The sequence below is a fragment of the Colletotrichum karsti genome (genome assembly GCF_011947395.1).
Source record: "Colletotrichum karsti strain CkLH20 chromosome Unknown Scaffold64, whole genome shotgun sequence".
NCBI lineage: Eukaryota > Fungi > Ascomycota > Sordariomycetes > Glomerellales > Glomerellaceae > Colletotrichum > Colletotrichum karsti.
In genome coordinates this window covers 222,976-236,275 of record NW_024065964.1, presented here as the reverse complement: position 1 = coordinate 236,275, position 13,300 = coordinate 222,976, and the positions used below count along the sequence as shown (strand labels likewise).

The 13,300-nt window shown below is 53.1% G+C and overlaps 6 protein-coding genes across 6 annotated transcripts; 4 read left to right on the top strand and 2 right to left on the bottom strand.

The window, feature by feature from the left end:
* Positions 1-230: 230 nt before the first annotated feature.
* On the top strand, positions 231-2,617 carry CkaCkLH20_12746 (origin recognition complex subunit; the record flags this gene model as incomplete). The annotated part of the gene is made up of 4 exons (XM_038895458.1): positions 231-659; positions 725-1,158; positions 1,218-1,849; positions 1,902-2,617. 4 exons carry the CDS (start codon positions 231-233, stop codon positions 2,615-2,617), a joined length of 2,211 nt encoding a protein of 736 aa, XP_038739290.1.
* Positions 2,618-2,774: 157 nt separating this feature from the next.
* On the bottom strand, positions 2,775-4,229 carry CkaCkLH20_12745 (uncharacterized protein; the record flags this gene model as incomplete). Its single annotated transcript, XM_038895457.1, has 1 exon — positions 2,775-4,229. One exon carries the CDS (start codon positions 4,227-4,229, stop codon positions 2,775-2,777), a length of 1,455 nt encoding a protein of 484 aa, XP_038739289.1.
* Positions 4,230-4,845: 616 nt separating this feature from the next.
* On the top strand, positions 4,846-6,023 carry CkaCkLH20_12744 (uncharacterized protein; the record flags this gene model as incomplete). The annotated part of the gene is made up of 8 exons (XM_038895456.1): positions 4,846-4,900; positions 4,959-4,984; positions 5,069-5,197; positions 5,283-5,385; positions 5,443-5,456; positions 5,513-5,750; positions 5,807-5,901; positions 5,973-6,023. The coding sequence occupies 8 exons, from the start codon at positions 4,846-4,848 to the stop codon at positions 6,021-6,023; spliced, it is 711 nt and encodes a 236-aa protein (XP_038739288.1).
* A 624-nt stretch (positions 6,024-6,647) lies between these two features.
* On the bottom strand, positions 6,648-8,871 carry CkaCkLH20_12743 (m protein repeat protein; the record flags this gene model as incomplete). The annotated part of the gene is made up of 4 exons (XM_038895455.1): positions 6,648-6,854; positions 6,938-7,111; positions 7,185-8,638; positions 8,700-8,871. 4 exons carry the CDS (start codon positions 8,869-8,871, stop codon positions 6,648-6,650), a joined length of 2,007 nt encoding a protein of 668 aa, XP_038739287.1.
* Positions 8,872-10,421: 1,550 nt separating this feature from the next.
* On the top strand, positions 10,422-11,852 carry CkaCkLH20_12742 (alkaline phytoceramidase; the record flags this gene model as incomplete). The annotated part of the gene is made up of 7 exons (XM_038895454.1): positions 10,422-10,538; positions 10,787-10,871; positions 10,936-11,075; positions 11,140-11,205; positions 11,259-11,373; positions 11,426-11,572; positions 11,722-11,852. 7 exons carry the CDS (start codon positions 10,422-10,424, stop codon positions 11,850-11,852), a joined length of 801 nt encoding a protein of 266 aa, XP_038739286.1.
* An 841-nt stretch (positions 11,853-12,693) lies between these two features.
* On the top strand, positions 12,694-13,205 carry CkaCkLH20_12741 (prefoldin subunit 1; the record flags this gene model as incomplete). Its single annotated transcript, XM_038895453.1, has 3 exons — positions 12,694-12,723; positions 12,805-12,971; positions 13,043-13,205. The coding sequence occupies 3 exons, from the start codon at positions 12,694-12,696 to the stop codon at positions 13,203-13,205; spliced, it is 360 nt and encodes a 119-aa protein (XP_038739285.1).
* Positions 13,206-13,300: the final 95 nt, after the last annotated feature.

Below are 13,300 nucleotides of genomic sequence, written 5' to 3'. Positions count from 1 at the left end.
AGTTATTTATACTTTTAATTTTAGATTTAGCCCTATTATACCATTAAATTTAAATTTATTATTATTAAAATTAACCCTAAAGTATATCTAAAAATAGTAATTAGAAGGGGGGGGGGGGCAATTAGAGGGTTGGGGGTGAGGCTTAGTACCTATCTAAACGTTCACTTTCTCTAGAGCTACACACGGTTGACATCTGCCTCGCCATCCTGTCTCCCGGATCCCCACACACCATGGCCACGGTGCCTCAATCCAAGCGACAATCTCGCAAGCCGACGGGTGTCGCTAGAGACGATTCCGATGACGAACTCGGCATCGAAGACCTGCCTTGGGAATGGCTATATGAGCGATCCATTACCCAATCTCCAGCGAGGCTCGACGACGACGACAATGATGAAGAGGACGAGGAGCATAAGAGCCCCCGGAAGCGCAAAAGGACACGTCGTGAACAGCGAATCGTTGGGGCCAGCTTGGGAAGCTTCCAATGCCACATTGGCGACTGTGTCCTCCTGAAGGCAGAGGGGTCAAAGGAGGCGTGGGTGGCCATCGTATGCGAGTTCATAGAAGATGGCGACGAAGCGGAGAAGGCTGCGAACTTCATGTGGTTCTCAACGGAGAAAGAGATACGCAACAAAGGGAGAAAACGTTCGGACTTTCTACCCGTACGTTGTCCATGTGGAAGGCTAGCTGCCCAACCCAGCTCTATACCGAGACTTACTATTGGTAGAACGAGCTGTACATATCCCCTTCATGGGACGTCAATCCACTTGCGGCCATCAATGGCAAGGCTGTCGTGCTGTCTCCGCAAGAGTTCTTCAAAAAGTATCCGTCCGGCAAGATCCCACGATCATCCCCCGACTTCGGCAAGCTGTTTATCTGCCGTCGTGGATGCAATACGAGAACAGCGACCTATACAGACGAATTTATTTGGGAGGACATCTACCGCGCTGGTGAGGAGGGTGTCCATGACTTGATCCAGTTCACCAAGTCGCAAACCAAGTCGACCAGAAGTCGACGAGCGGAAAGGGAAACAACTCCCGAACAGTCCTTTGCTCTCACCGACAACACCGATGCTGTAACGCCAAAAAGGACAACAAAATCTGGCGCCTCAACCCCTCGCGGCGGTAACCGCACTGCGACAACGCCGTCTTCCCGAAAAAGGTATGTGGTCGCTCTTCGATGCGTGCTTATCCTCGTGGTGGTATTGACAATCTCCCAAGGGTGATGGTGAAGAAGACGCTAGAGTTCACCCCTTTGGGTACAAGGAAGCTGTCCCCAGCACGTCTTCAGTCGTCACCCTTCCAGCAGGCACGGTCCCGACTTCATGTTGCCTCGGTCCCATCAAGTTTGCCATGCCGAGAGAACGAGTTCTCCACGGTATACTCTCATCTGGAGGCTGCCATTGCAGATGGCACTGGAAGTTGTATCTACATTGCCGGTACGCCCGGAACTGGGAAGACAGCGACTGTCCGCGAAGTGATTTCTCGACTGGAAGACAACGTCAGGGCTGACGAACTTGATGACTTCATCTTTGTGGAGATCAACGGCATGAAAATTACCGACCCCCATCAGTCATACAGTCTGCTATGGGAAGCTTTGAAGGGGGAGCGTGTGAGCCCGTCGCAAGCCATCGATCTTCTGGAACGAGAGTTCAACAACCCTAGTCCTCGCCGTACGCCATGCGTGGTTCTCATGGACGAGCTCGATCAGTTAGTGACGCGAAATCAAAGCGTCATGTACAACTTCTTCAACTGGCCTGGTTTGCGACACAGCAGGCTTATTGTTCTCGCTGTGGCCAATACCATGGATCTCCCAGAAAGAACCCTTAGTAACAAAATCAGTTCTCGCATAGGTACGCCGTGCGAATCCTGCAACGTTACGAGCAAACTAACGACATATTCTAGGCTTGACGAGAATCACATTTCCAGGATACAATCACCAGCAACTAATACAGATCATACAGTCCAGACTAGAGGGGGTCCCAGGGAACATTGTTTCACCAGATGCTATCGGCTTCGCCAGCCGAAAAGTGGCCGCCGTCAGTGGTGATGCCAGGAGAGCTTTGGATATTTGTAGACGAGCCGTTGAAATCGCCGAGTCCGAGAATCGCAGTCGACCGGATTCAGGAAGCCAGAAGGGACATGACAAGGCACCCGCGAAGGTCACTGTGGAGATTATCAGGAAAGCCATCAGCGAGGCGACGACAAACCCCATTCAGCAGTATTTGAGATCTTTGGCTTTCGCACCAAAACTGCTCCTCAGCTCTTTGCTGGTCCGGATCCAAAGGAACGGAACCTTCGAAACGACGTTCGGGGATGTCGTTGACGAGTTACATCGCATCTTGAAATTGGATACTGGCGGTTCAGACTCGGGGTTCGTCGCGGCCCTCGGCTGCTGTTCTGTCGGAGTTGACGCAGGTCATGCCAAGGACAGAGCCGGAGTGATGGAAGCCATGGCTCTTCGCCGAGCAGCAGTCGACTTGGTCGGCGCAGGCATCATAGTTTTAGAGGCACAACGGGCTGAACGACCAAGCAAAATGCGCCTTGCAGTCGGAGACGAAGAGATTAAGATGGCGTTTAGAGATGACGGCGAAGTGAGGGCACTTGGTCTATTTTTCTAGCTCATGTTATATACCAAACAGAACCGGAACTGTTGAAATGAGGCAGAAACAATTGGGTATCTATTAATCACTTTCTGCCTGTGCTCGGGTTCCCTTCTGGCTGCATCATTCTCCGTTCTCTCCCGTACCCTCTGTTCCGCCTGCCAAGTCTAGCCCACTAATATTTGCGTCTTGCCAGAGTTGGCTGCCACACTACGGGGTGGGTCTCTGGCGTCGCCTTTTCATCCTGCTTCCAGATTTTGATTGTCTTGTCAGCCTCGCCACAGATGAGACGCAGACCAGACTGATCGAATGTCGAGCTCATGATACAAGCCTCTGCGTCCAAGGAACCTGGCTGTGCCGTAGTATCCAGGGATTGGAATCGATGTCCCGTCTTCCAGTCCCAGAAACTCATGGAGCCGTTGTCGCCACCCGAAAACAACACATTACTCTGGTTGACACTGAGAGTGTTGATGATGGCGTTGTGGCCTTCAAAATTCTGCATAAAGGCACCCTCGGGGCACTTCCATTGCTTGATGCTGCCCGTACTACCAGTCGCGAACGTAAACTCTCGCGGGTGGGTGGCCAAGGCCCTGACGCCCTTCTTGTGATGTGTCAAAACACCCATGGTCTTGCCGGCAGCCAAGTCCCATAGCCTCACCGTTGCATCCAAAGAGCCTGTGATGACTTGAGGATCCGCCTCTTGGCACTTAACGTCTGATACAGTTCCCGTATGGCCCGAGAGAACGTGAATGTTACTTCGTGTCCGCATATCCCATACTCTCGCGACTCCGTCTCGGCCTCCCGTAACTAAGACGTCCAAAGTCGGGTGGAGCGACAGCGTGTATACGCCACTCAGATGCCCGTGGTAGTGGCGGATGACCTTGTTCGTCTCGAGATCCCAGCACTTGACCATCTTATCTTCGCCGCAGGAGAACAAATATGGGTGGCGGGGGCTCACGGCGAGGCCACGAACTGTTGATATGTGCCCAGTCAAGGTAAGGCGGAGCGATCCGGTTGCGAGGTCCCAAATCTTGATCGTCCTGTCTCCGGCACCGCTGGCGAACCATTTATTCCCAGGCTCGACAGCCAAACTCCGCACCCAGCCAAGGTGGCCAGATATGACTCTCATAAGCTTCCAGGGAGGTTGCCATTCAGGCCTGCCGACTTGCGATGCTGATGTACCCATGCGCGCCAGACTCGTGGACTCGGAAGGCCGTCCCTTGACCTGGCTACTGCCGACGGAAGCCAGTTGGGTGTCTTTGCTGGAGGCAGTGACGGAGCCATTTGGACCCTCAAGAAGCTTCTGAGGGGGGCGTTGACGCACAAGAGCCTGGTCAGCGTTCGGTTGCGACTTGATTCTTCGTGACTGATTCGGCGGAGCTGGTTGTTTGGAGGCCAGAGATGCTGGGAGCTTCTGGATGTTCGAGTATTCAAGTCTAAAGCGGCGGTCGACAGCGCCTTTCTGATTCGTCTCGGTTGTCGTATCGGCAAACTCAGTCCGCTGTCGCTTTCTCGTCGGTGCAAGTGGCGAATCTGAGTAGAAGGCCTTGGTGGTCTTCTGATTGCCGTCTAGGAGTGATCCCAGAGGAGAGTTAGCTGGAGGGCCCGTGTCGGACATGTCGACTTGCATTGCGAATATCCGGTTGGTGTGTGATACAAGTCGAAAGTCCAGATTTGACGAATCTGATGACAATGATGCGGTCGATGTGATGGCGGTAACTGCCGGGAGATGAAATTTCAATTAGCTAGCTGGTGCCTGGGTGATACCTCGCGAAGCGCGTTGCGCATGGGCCAGCTCCCGCGCCAGCATCTGCTCCTTGGTTCAGGCGTGATAACGTAAGGTAACCTAGGCACCTAGCCTGAAGTGGTATACTACCTACTGAGGTACGTAAGCAACCTCCTAAGGTACCTAGGGTGCCTTCCATCGGACTTAACCAAGGCAGGTAGGCACCGGTGTACCTAGGTAGGCTTCTACATAGGTAGGTAGGTAGGTAGGTAGGTACCTCAGGAAAGGGTTCCCTCCACCCAAAGCAAGTTCGGGGCCCATGTAACTAGGTACCTAGGTAGGTAAGGTAAGGGAAGATTGACTCTTCGACCTTGCATATAAATAACATCAGCATCTGCAGTGCTGCATAACATCGTCAGATGGCATCCTGCTGTATAATACGCCCTTGACATCCCACGGCGTGCGGCTTACTCTCTATCGACGTCGCCAAATTCTTTACGTTTTCAGTTCATGTAACGACATGGACGAGTCCCAAGATCGATTTCCACTTCACACAGCAGCTCGGGAAGCCAAAGGTGAGCATAGCAGCTTCGATTTGCTATTGAAACCAGGTACCAACCTAATGTTTACCAGTCTCGGTCGCGGAGACGCTCATCAAGGTAAAACATCACGCCGTATCCCTCACGTGATTCGCAAGTTCCGGGACGGACTTGATTTGACTGGACTGGTTTAACAAGCTCCAGACCGAGCCGAAGCTTGCTATCCGAGAAGATGACGACGGCAGACTTCCCATTCATTGGGCTTCATCGTCTAACTGCACGGAGATTGTCCTCCTCCTCGCACAACTTCGCAATTTCAACCCAGATGTTCAGGTATGCCCCCAGCTCCTTTGCGTCGTCAGACGGCAGTGTCCAACAAGCATCGACTTATATTGGCTAACTCGACGTTTTCTCTTAGGACGGCAGCGGCTGGACGCCACTGATGATTTCTGCCAGTATCAAGGATAGCGAAAAACTCGTGAATCTCTTGCTACAGAAAGGAGCTGATGTAAACTTGAAGAGTAAGGAGGTCTCCGCTATGTCTTGGAGAAAAGCTCACTAATACCGTACGTTTCCAGACCATAACGGACAGGTCAGTAGCGCTGCGAGCTACTATTGAGCTCGGAACATGCTGATGAGTCTCTCTAGAGCGTTCTTCACTTTGTCGCCTCTAAAAACAATTTGGATGTCGCGAAGAATCTTCTCAGCCGCGACCCGCCCGCATCTACCAGAGTCCGCGACAAACGCGGCCAATACCCCATTCATCGGGCTGCTGCTGTGGGCTCAGTCCCTATGGTAAATCTGCTCGTCAAGAACAAGAGCCCTTTGAACGCCACCGACGCATCCGGCTACACCGCTCTTCACCATGCGGTCGCCGAAGGACATGGTACGCAAAATTCTCATCTTCTTCGCGTGCGAGGCTTACACATGGGGCTTTTCCAGGCGACACAGCGGTGGCGTTGCTGAAAGCCGGCGCCGAATTTGACAAGAAAGACAATGATGGCTACCTGGCCCTGGACTTGGCACCAGACAAGGAGGTATGCTCAACCATAACGATACGGTGTTCCGCTTGCTTCTTATGCATGGTGCTAATTGATACATCATTCAGGTCCGTCGCTATATTGAGCGAGCAGCCGAGGGAGAGGGCATAGATCTCTAAACCATGCAGAATACAATCTCCCTGTATCTAAATAGCCCGCCCTATTACGTCCCTTAGGAAGCAGGTGTATGTTTCAAAACGACCTGGCATTTTGCTCGGCCCCAGAGAATTGCGTAGCCCACCCATCACCTGACTGTGCGCTCTACTAGATCGCGGTACATGGCTTTGACGTCCTGCACATCGGCACGGAGCTCCTCCACGAGCTCGCTCTTTTCCCCAAGTAGTTCAAGCGTCGTTTGGTATCTCGCGTTGATAGCCTCAACCTCGGTTTCTAATTCGGCCACTCGCTTTGATGCCGTCTTACCAGACTCCATTTCTTTCATTAGAGCAACAATCTCAGCTCTTGCTTCATCTCTCTGTCCTGATATTCTTGCGAGTTCCTCACGCGATGTAACCTTTTCGGCCTCAAGCCGACGGATGGCTGCGCTCATCCTTTCAACCAACTGTACGGAAGGTCCTGCTGCTACAGTCGATACAGACACCATGTCTTGCATAATTTGCCGAGGTGAGGACGATGTCTCCACACCATCAAACATGTCGTCCTTTTCGCCTGCATGCGACGTCGGTGTTGGGAGTGAATCTGGAGGTAATTCGAAAGATGTCAGGGACGTCGCGCCAGGGAGGCTAGGGACGCCAGGTAAAATCGATGGTCTTGATGGAGGCTGGCTTGACAACCTTCTCCCTGGAGACGATCCATCCTGGAAGCCGTCCGTCCCACTTGTCGGGGTTGAAATTTTGCGGCCCTTCCCGGGGCCAGAGCCGCCTTGCAGCAGAAGAAGGTCGTTGCTGAAAGTACGCGTTGGTACGGACAGCAAGGGCGAGTCTGGTCGGCTGTGCATCCTCGGTATTGTGCTTGACATTGTGTCTTCTAGCCAGGGACGACGATCCGACTCCGTCCTCTCTGCCTTCCATACCATTTGTTGTTTTTCAAGGTCTGATCTGGCTTGTGCTAGTGCGCTCTCAGCTTCCTCTGCCCGTTTTTGCAGCGTGTCGACGCGCGACTTGTATGTCTCTATATCTCGCTGGTAGCTGGGAAACCTGCTGCTAAGTTCTTGTAGCTCTTCGTCCTGGCGCTTGCATTTGGTCGCCTGGGAAGTTGTCAGCATCAGCATTCAATCAAAGGCCAAAACCTGTCCCCCAGAATCAGGCGGAGAGTCTTACCGTTTCTCTGGCCTTCCTCCTCATGTCTGATTCCCGTCGCAGAGCGTCGTCTCTCTCTCGCTCCAGGTTACCAAGACGAGCAAGCAGGCTGGCTTCAATGCCTTGCCAGTTTTCCGTGGCGATAGCATGCTGGGTCTGCAGTGTTTCTACCTGGCGCAGCAGCTTGGCCTGGGAATCCCCCACAGCGCCAGAGGACGCCTCTTCCGCCAACGCGCGCATGGCCTCTAGTTTCCCTTCCATCGCTTGAATTTCTGCCATCAACTCAATTTCCTTCAAACGAGAACGTTCTGCCGCTCGCGCAGCCTTATCCTCTGCCTCAGCGGTGCTTGCTTTTGCCCTATCAGCGACGAATGTCTTCTCTAGTTGAAGGGCAGCAACACTGTCTTCGAGATCCTTTGTGCGACGCTTGGCTGCCGCCAGTGCCTCCTCGTTGGCTTGTGCTACGGCGAAGTTGGCTTGGTCTGTGGCCTTGCGGAGATCTTCCCGCAGCTTCTGTATCGTGGATTTGTCAGTAGCTGCATCGGCGCGCAAGGCGTTCAACTCGTCCAGCATGCCGTTAGACCGTATTTGTAGCTCTTGGTTCAGCTGCTCAAGCTCCTCCACTCGAGTGGCCTTTGTACGCAGTGTTTCCATATCGGCCAGCGCTTTTTCGAGGCGACCTCGCAAATCTCCCACCACCTTCTCATCCCCTGCGACCTGTGACCTAAGCTTCTTGATGATGGACCTGTGTTTCTGTTCGGTGGCAGCCAAGTACCGCCCTTCCTCCATGAGCAACGCAATCTTTTCATCCCTCTCTGCGAGCTTTCGCTCATCACTTCCAGCCGGAGCTGCGACTGCCGACTTTCGGGCGGCATCGGTTGCCTCTTTTGCCAAGAACTGTACCTTTGCCTGAAGCGCCTCGAACTGCTCCACATGACGATGTATCTCTTCTTGCTGATCTTTCGCCGCCTGTTCATACCCGGCTTCCAGGGCCTCAACTCGAACTTGGAGCTCAGTGCATCGGTTGCAGTCGTGAGCAGGTTTCCCTAGGGCCTCGGTCGTGCTGCTTTCGGGTAGATATAACCGAGGGGGTGGAACAGTTGATGAGGTCGAAACTGTTTTTGCGGACTCGCTGTTGATTTCTTTCGGGGTGGTAATCGGAGACCGTGGGGTTTCCTCTGAATGTTGCACAGAGGCGGTTGTGGGCTGGCTTATGTTTTGCGTGGTATCTCCCGAGAGTACATCGAGACCGAGGGCGGGAACCGAGGGAGCGGAAGCTGAACCGGCGGTCGATATCGAAACGAAGGCGGCTGAAGGTTCGTTCTGGGGAGATACGGCACCTGGGCGGTCGCCGTCAGCGCTCGGTCTGGCGCTGCGAGCATCCGAGGATTGGGAGTTCTTGGCAGCCATGGCCTTGGCCAGGCGTTCTTGAAGACGGTCATTGGTACGGCTACTGGTCGAGGATCGAGATGGTCCTGAGAGACGACGAGGTCAGCAATTAACTGTCGGGCCATGGGGCGGAAGGGCATGGCTCACCAACTTGCGACTGTTCCTTGGCGGGAGTGTCGGGACGGTCAGGAGCTTGAGTTTGCTGTTGACCAGGGCCATTCTCTCCTTCAGCGAGGATGTTATCAAGGCGAGCCTCTACGCCGGCAACGGCCTGCTGGAGAAAGGATCCCCATCGCGACGATTTGGCGGGAGCTGCCATTCTGGAGATGTCGATGTGCGGGTATATCACGACGGGATGAAGGATGAGTGTCTATGCCTGCTGGCTGTTGCGAGATGCGGCGGGCATGGACATTTCGAATTTCGAGTACAGGCCGGCAGATGGCCAGTTGGATTATGGATCTTGGTGGTATAAGACTGGCAAGGTGACCACGACACTGGCGATCGCAAGGGCGAAGATGGTAGACAAGTGTAACTTGAGGATCAGCAAGCAGCAAACAGGCTCAGCAAGCCAATGCTACGGGGGTGACAAGTTGGAAAATAATTAGCAACGGGAGGAGCTCAAGTGAAAGGAACGTGGCATGTAAGGGACCCGGAGCAATCTCGGTTTGGGCTGCGGTTGCTTCTTACCTACGTGGAACGTGAGGTAGAGAGATCCAGGTATCTTTTCTTACGGGCCAAGGGTACCTCCTTCCTGCATAAATGCACAGGAGGAGCTCGACTAGGTTACCTCCATATTTTCAGCGCTACCTTAGGTGCATAGTGGAATAGAATTAGCCCCTCCACGGGCCACACTTATGCTACTACCTTAGGTACCTAGGTAGTAAGGTGCCTTTGGTAGACGGCACGCAGCTGAAGATCAGGTACCTGGCTTATCGAAGACTCAAACACTTATCAGGCATTAAAGTCTATCGAGTAGGTAGGTACCTATCCTTACAATGCATGAGCGGGCTGCTCGACGTCATCTAGCCTCGGAACTCGTCCTCGTCGCAGAACGCTGGCGCTGGTAGTCCTGGTCCGAGTCGTGCTTGCGACACGCGAAACCAACCAGCAACGGACATGGCCCGGATTACCTTGTTGCCTACGGGGAAAGGACAGGTACCTACTTGTCAACCGACACTCTCTCAACTTCTTGTGCTACATGGGAAGCACCTCGGCCTGTCTCAATAGAACACGTTACTTACTGGAATTTTGCGGCCTAAGCTGTCTAGAACCATTGGCCGATGACATCTTTCGACTGACATCTCCAGAGCTTACCTTATCTTCCTCCACCTTACCGTGTCTTTCCCTTGACTTGACCTCAAGTGGCACCGGTTCTCCTAGCTTGCCGTCAACCCCGGACAATCTAACACCATCATTCCGCAAGATTACTTCCGGACGGCCCGTAGTGCTGCTACACAGGCAGCCTCTTCTCTCCTCGTCAACTCGAATCTCATTAGTAGCTCTTTCCTACTTTTCGCTTTACGCGACAACCGGCCAGCTTGGAACTTGTCAAGAAAACGTCGCTGCGATCGAAAGAAGAGAGCAACAGACCAGTTGCTGGTCTCAAACCGCCCTCTATTTGCTCAAATTCCGGCAGCCTTTCACATCCGCTCACTCGGTTGGCCTCGGCCCAGGAAATCATTCGCAGCTTGGCCATCTTTGGGTTCTTCGGATTGACACATTGACCCGAATTTCGAAACTCCCAAGAACGCTCACGCGCACTTCCATGCTGCGTTGTGTTCAACACGGCCGAGTCGGGCTCACCCACAGAGAGAACCCTGCCATCATCTCCGACGTCCCTCGCTCGTTTCCGCTGGGCCAATCCCATCAATGAACCGAACAATGGCCGCGGCACCTTTGTTCCAAGCGCTACGCTTGGCATACAACGACGACATTCCGGATGGTTACTGGGGGGAGAAGACGTCGACATTGAACTTTTGTGAAGAGGTGAGAGGCGGTTCTCGCGCCGGCAACGTGTACCGTCCCAATCTCGCTGTCGGCTCTTGCTCACCTCTTCCAAGGATTACGTAGTTTCGTACTACTGTGCCGAAGTTTGCAATGTGAGCTTATGCCAGACGGTTTCTCGTACGAGGCTCTCCGGATGTGTGCTAACGAAGTGACCCCCCTCCAAGACCTTAACGAACCTCTTGTTCATGTGGCTTGGGTTGAAAGGAATACACAATTGTGTTTCCCAGGGACACCCGCGCATATTTCTCATTGCGTACATGGGCTACATCGTCGTTGGCCTCGGGTCCACCGCCTTCCACACCTCGCTCAAGTGTAAGCCGTTCTCGAGCTGTCAAATTCCTCCTGCCAATTTCGCACTCCTGCTCACAAGACTTAGATCCCATGCAGTTGATTGACGAGCTCTCCATGATATACACTACTTTGTTTATGGTGTTCGCTACATTTGCCTACTCAAAGTCGAACCGATTCTCTGTGTTCCTGGGGAGTGGCCTAGTTCTTCTCGCTGGGTTCATCACAGTATGTCTGACCTCTTGCTTGCCAATTTAGCATTGGCACGGGCGAGTAGAACTGACTAAATCAGTCTTATTACCACATCACCAAGGACCCTGTCTTTCATCAGGGCTGTTATGCGGCCCTGACAACAACGGTACACCAGACCTTTGAGCTCCTTCGACCTTGCGTGATACTAACGCCCCACAGGTCGTACTTCGCAGCTTATACGTGATGGAGACGCAGCTGAGACCAGTACTCACGAAAAGAAACGGAGGCACAGCCAGCAGAACCCTCAACACGATGTGGATCATGGTTGGTACCGGTTGGTTACCCAGAAAGCTGGAGCTTCACGCAATGCTGACCTGGGCGGGCAGGACTCGGCGTGTTTCTCACTGGTTTCTTGATTTGGAACCTTGACAATGCGTTCTGCAGTCAGATTAGGAGGCTTAGGCGGCATGTTGGCCTGCCTTGGGGCGCGCTGCTCGAAGGCCATGCCTGGTGGCATTTGATGACAGGTCTTGGTATGTCTTCTTCTTTTGTTAGTGAAGATCCGGCAACTAACTTGAATTCTAGGAGGTATGGAAACCCCAGATACAGCTGCTTCCCAATCCCTACAAGCAGGATACAACTTGATGCCGTGTACGGGCATTTGAGCTAACACTGACACTAGCATACTACTATATCACCTGGGGGATCTGGCTTCGCCGATGTCTCGAAGGCCGGGAAGATGAGTACCGACTGGTGTGGCCCAGATCATTGTCGTCGATTCCCGTTGTGGTCAAGGCCAAGAAGAGTGATTGAAAACTCGACACGTCGCGTTTTACAACAACGGTTAGGCGGCGGTGTAGTGAGCATATAACGGACAGCCCTCTGGCATGCCGCCTCATGTGACGTGTTGCGAGCGCTTCAAAACAGTTTGATTGACTTATTCAGTCCGTGGCTAGGGCCAACCGAAGCCCACGATTACTTAGCATTAGTTGCGGTCCAAGACTAAAGTGGAGCATTCCTTGCCGGCGAAGAGGATACCTAGATAGTCCGAGATACCCTGCGTTGGTTGCCAACCAGATAAATAGATGCCCTCTATAAACGCGCACCCAATAAGACTGGATGCGGCTGATTCGAGCCTGACCGTCGCGGATGTGGTTGTCTCAAGTAGCACATAGGCGACGGAGTCAACGTTACGAAGTGTTTGATTGTTCGTAGCAATTAGTACCCAACCCCGTGCGACTCACGACGCTACGTACGGCTAAGAATACAGTATACGGGCCTTCCACTGACCGGGACCGTGGAAATTAGAAGGTCCCGCGGCACTTCACTGGGCTGGTCCCGGTATTTCGGCGAATGGAAGTGCTTTGAACGAAGACGAATACGCCCTTAGGCCATTACTTACCTACCTTACCTTACCTGCATAGGATAGGTAGGTACGCAGGTACGGTACCGGGCTACCTATGCAGGAAGGTAGATAGGTTGGACCTACCTTCGGTACTTCGTAAGCCGGCAAGACTTGCGCAGCACAGACCATATATTACTTAAGCACTCTCAATCGCTCGTCCCCTCATCTCACGTGGAGACACTGCCAACTGCGGCGGCACAGACGCAGATATCCTTACTCGCTGTCAAGACGCCGCTATCGCCAGTCACCATGTCGATCCCAAACCAAGCACTCGAGAAGGTGAGTTGATATTTCAAGATTGGTCAGACGATGACCTCGAGGGTATCTTCATCTAGGCTCACACTTCCTGCCCCCGCATAGTTGATCCGTGAGATCGAGAGTCAGGCCATTGTGGCCCAGCAGCAAATCGGCCAGGCTCGCACACAAATGACGGCAAAGCAACGAGAAATGCGCATGGTTCGCTTGACCTTGGACGAGGTAGCAACCTTGCCTCCCAACTCCGGCATCTATGAAGGTGTTGGCAAGATGTAGGTCGCAACGCGAAAACGCTGGGTTTGAAAAGAATCTCGCTGACCACGGCTGCTCGGGGGCTGACAAGGTTTGTCTCGATGCCCACTCCAAAATTGGCGGAAAAGCTCGAGGGCCAAATCAAGGAGAAGGAGGGCGAGGTCGAGAAACTGAGCCAGAAGCTGCATTACCTGGAAACCACATTCAAGAACAGCCGGCAACATATCGATCAGATGCTCAAGGCTCAGTCATGAGGAAGGAACCTTACATGTTTTGCTTCGTCGCATTGCACAGCGAATGGGGAAGGGGGTTCGAAGAAATGAAAATGGGAAGAGAAGCAGGGATACGA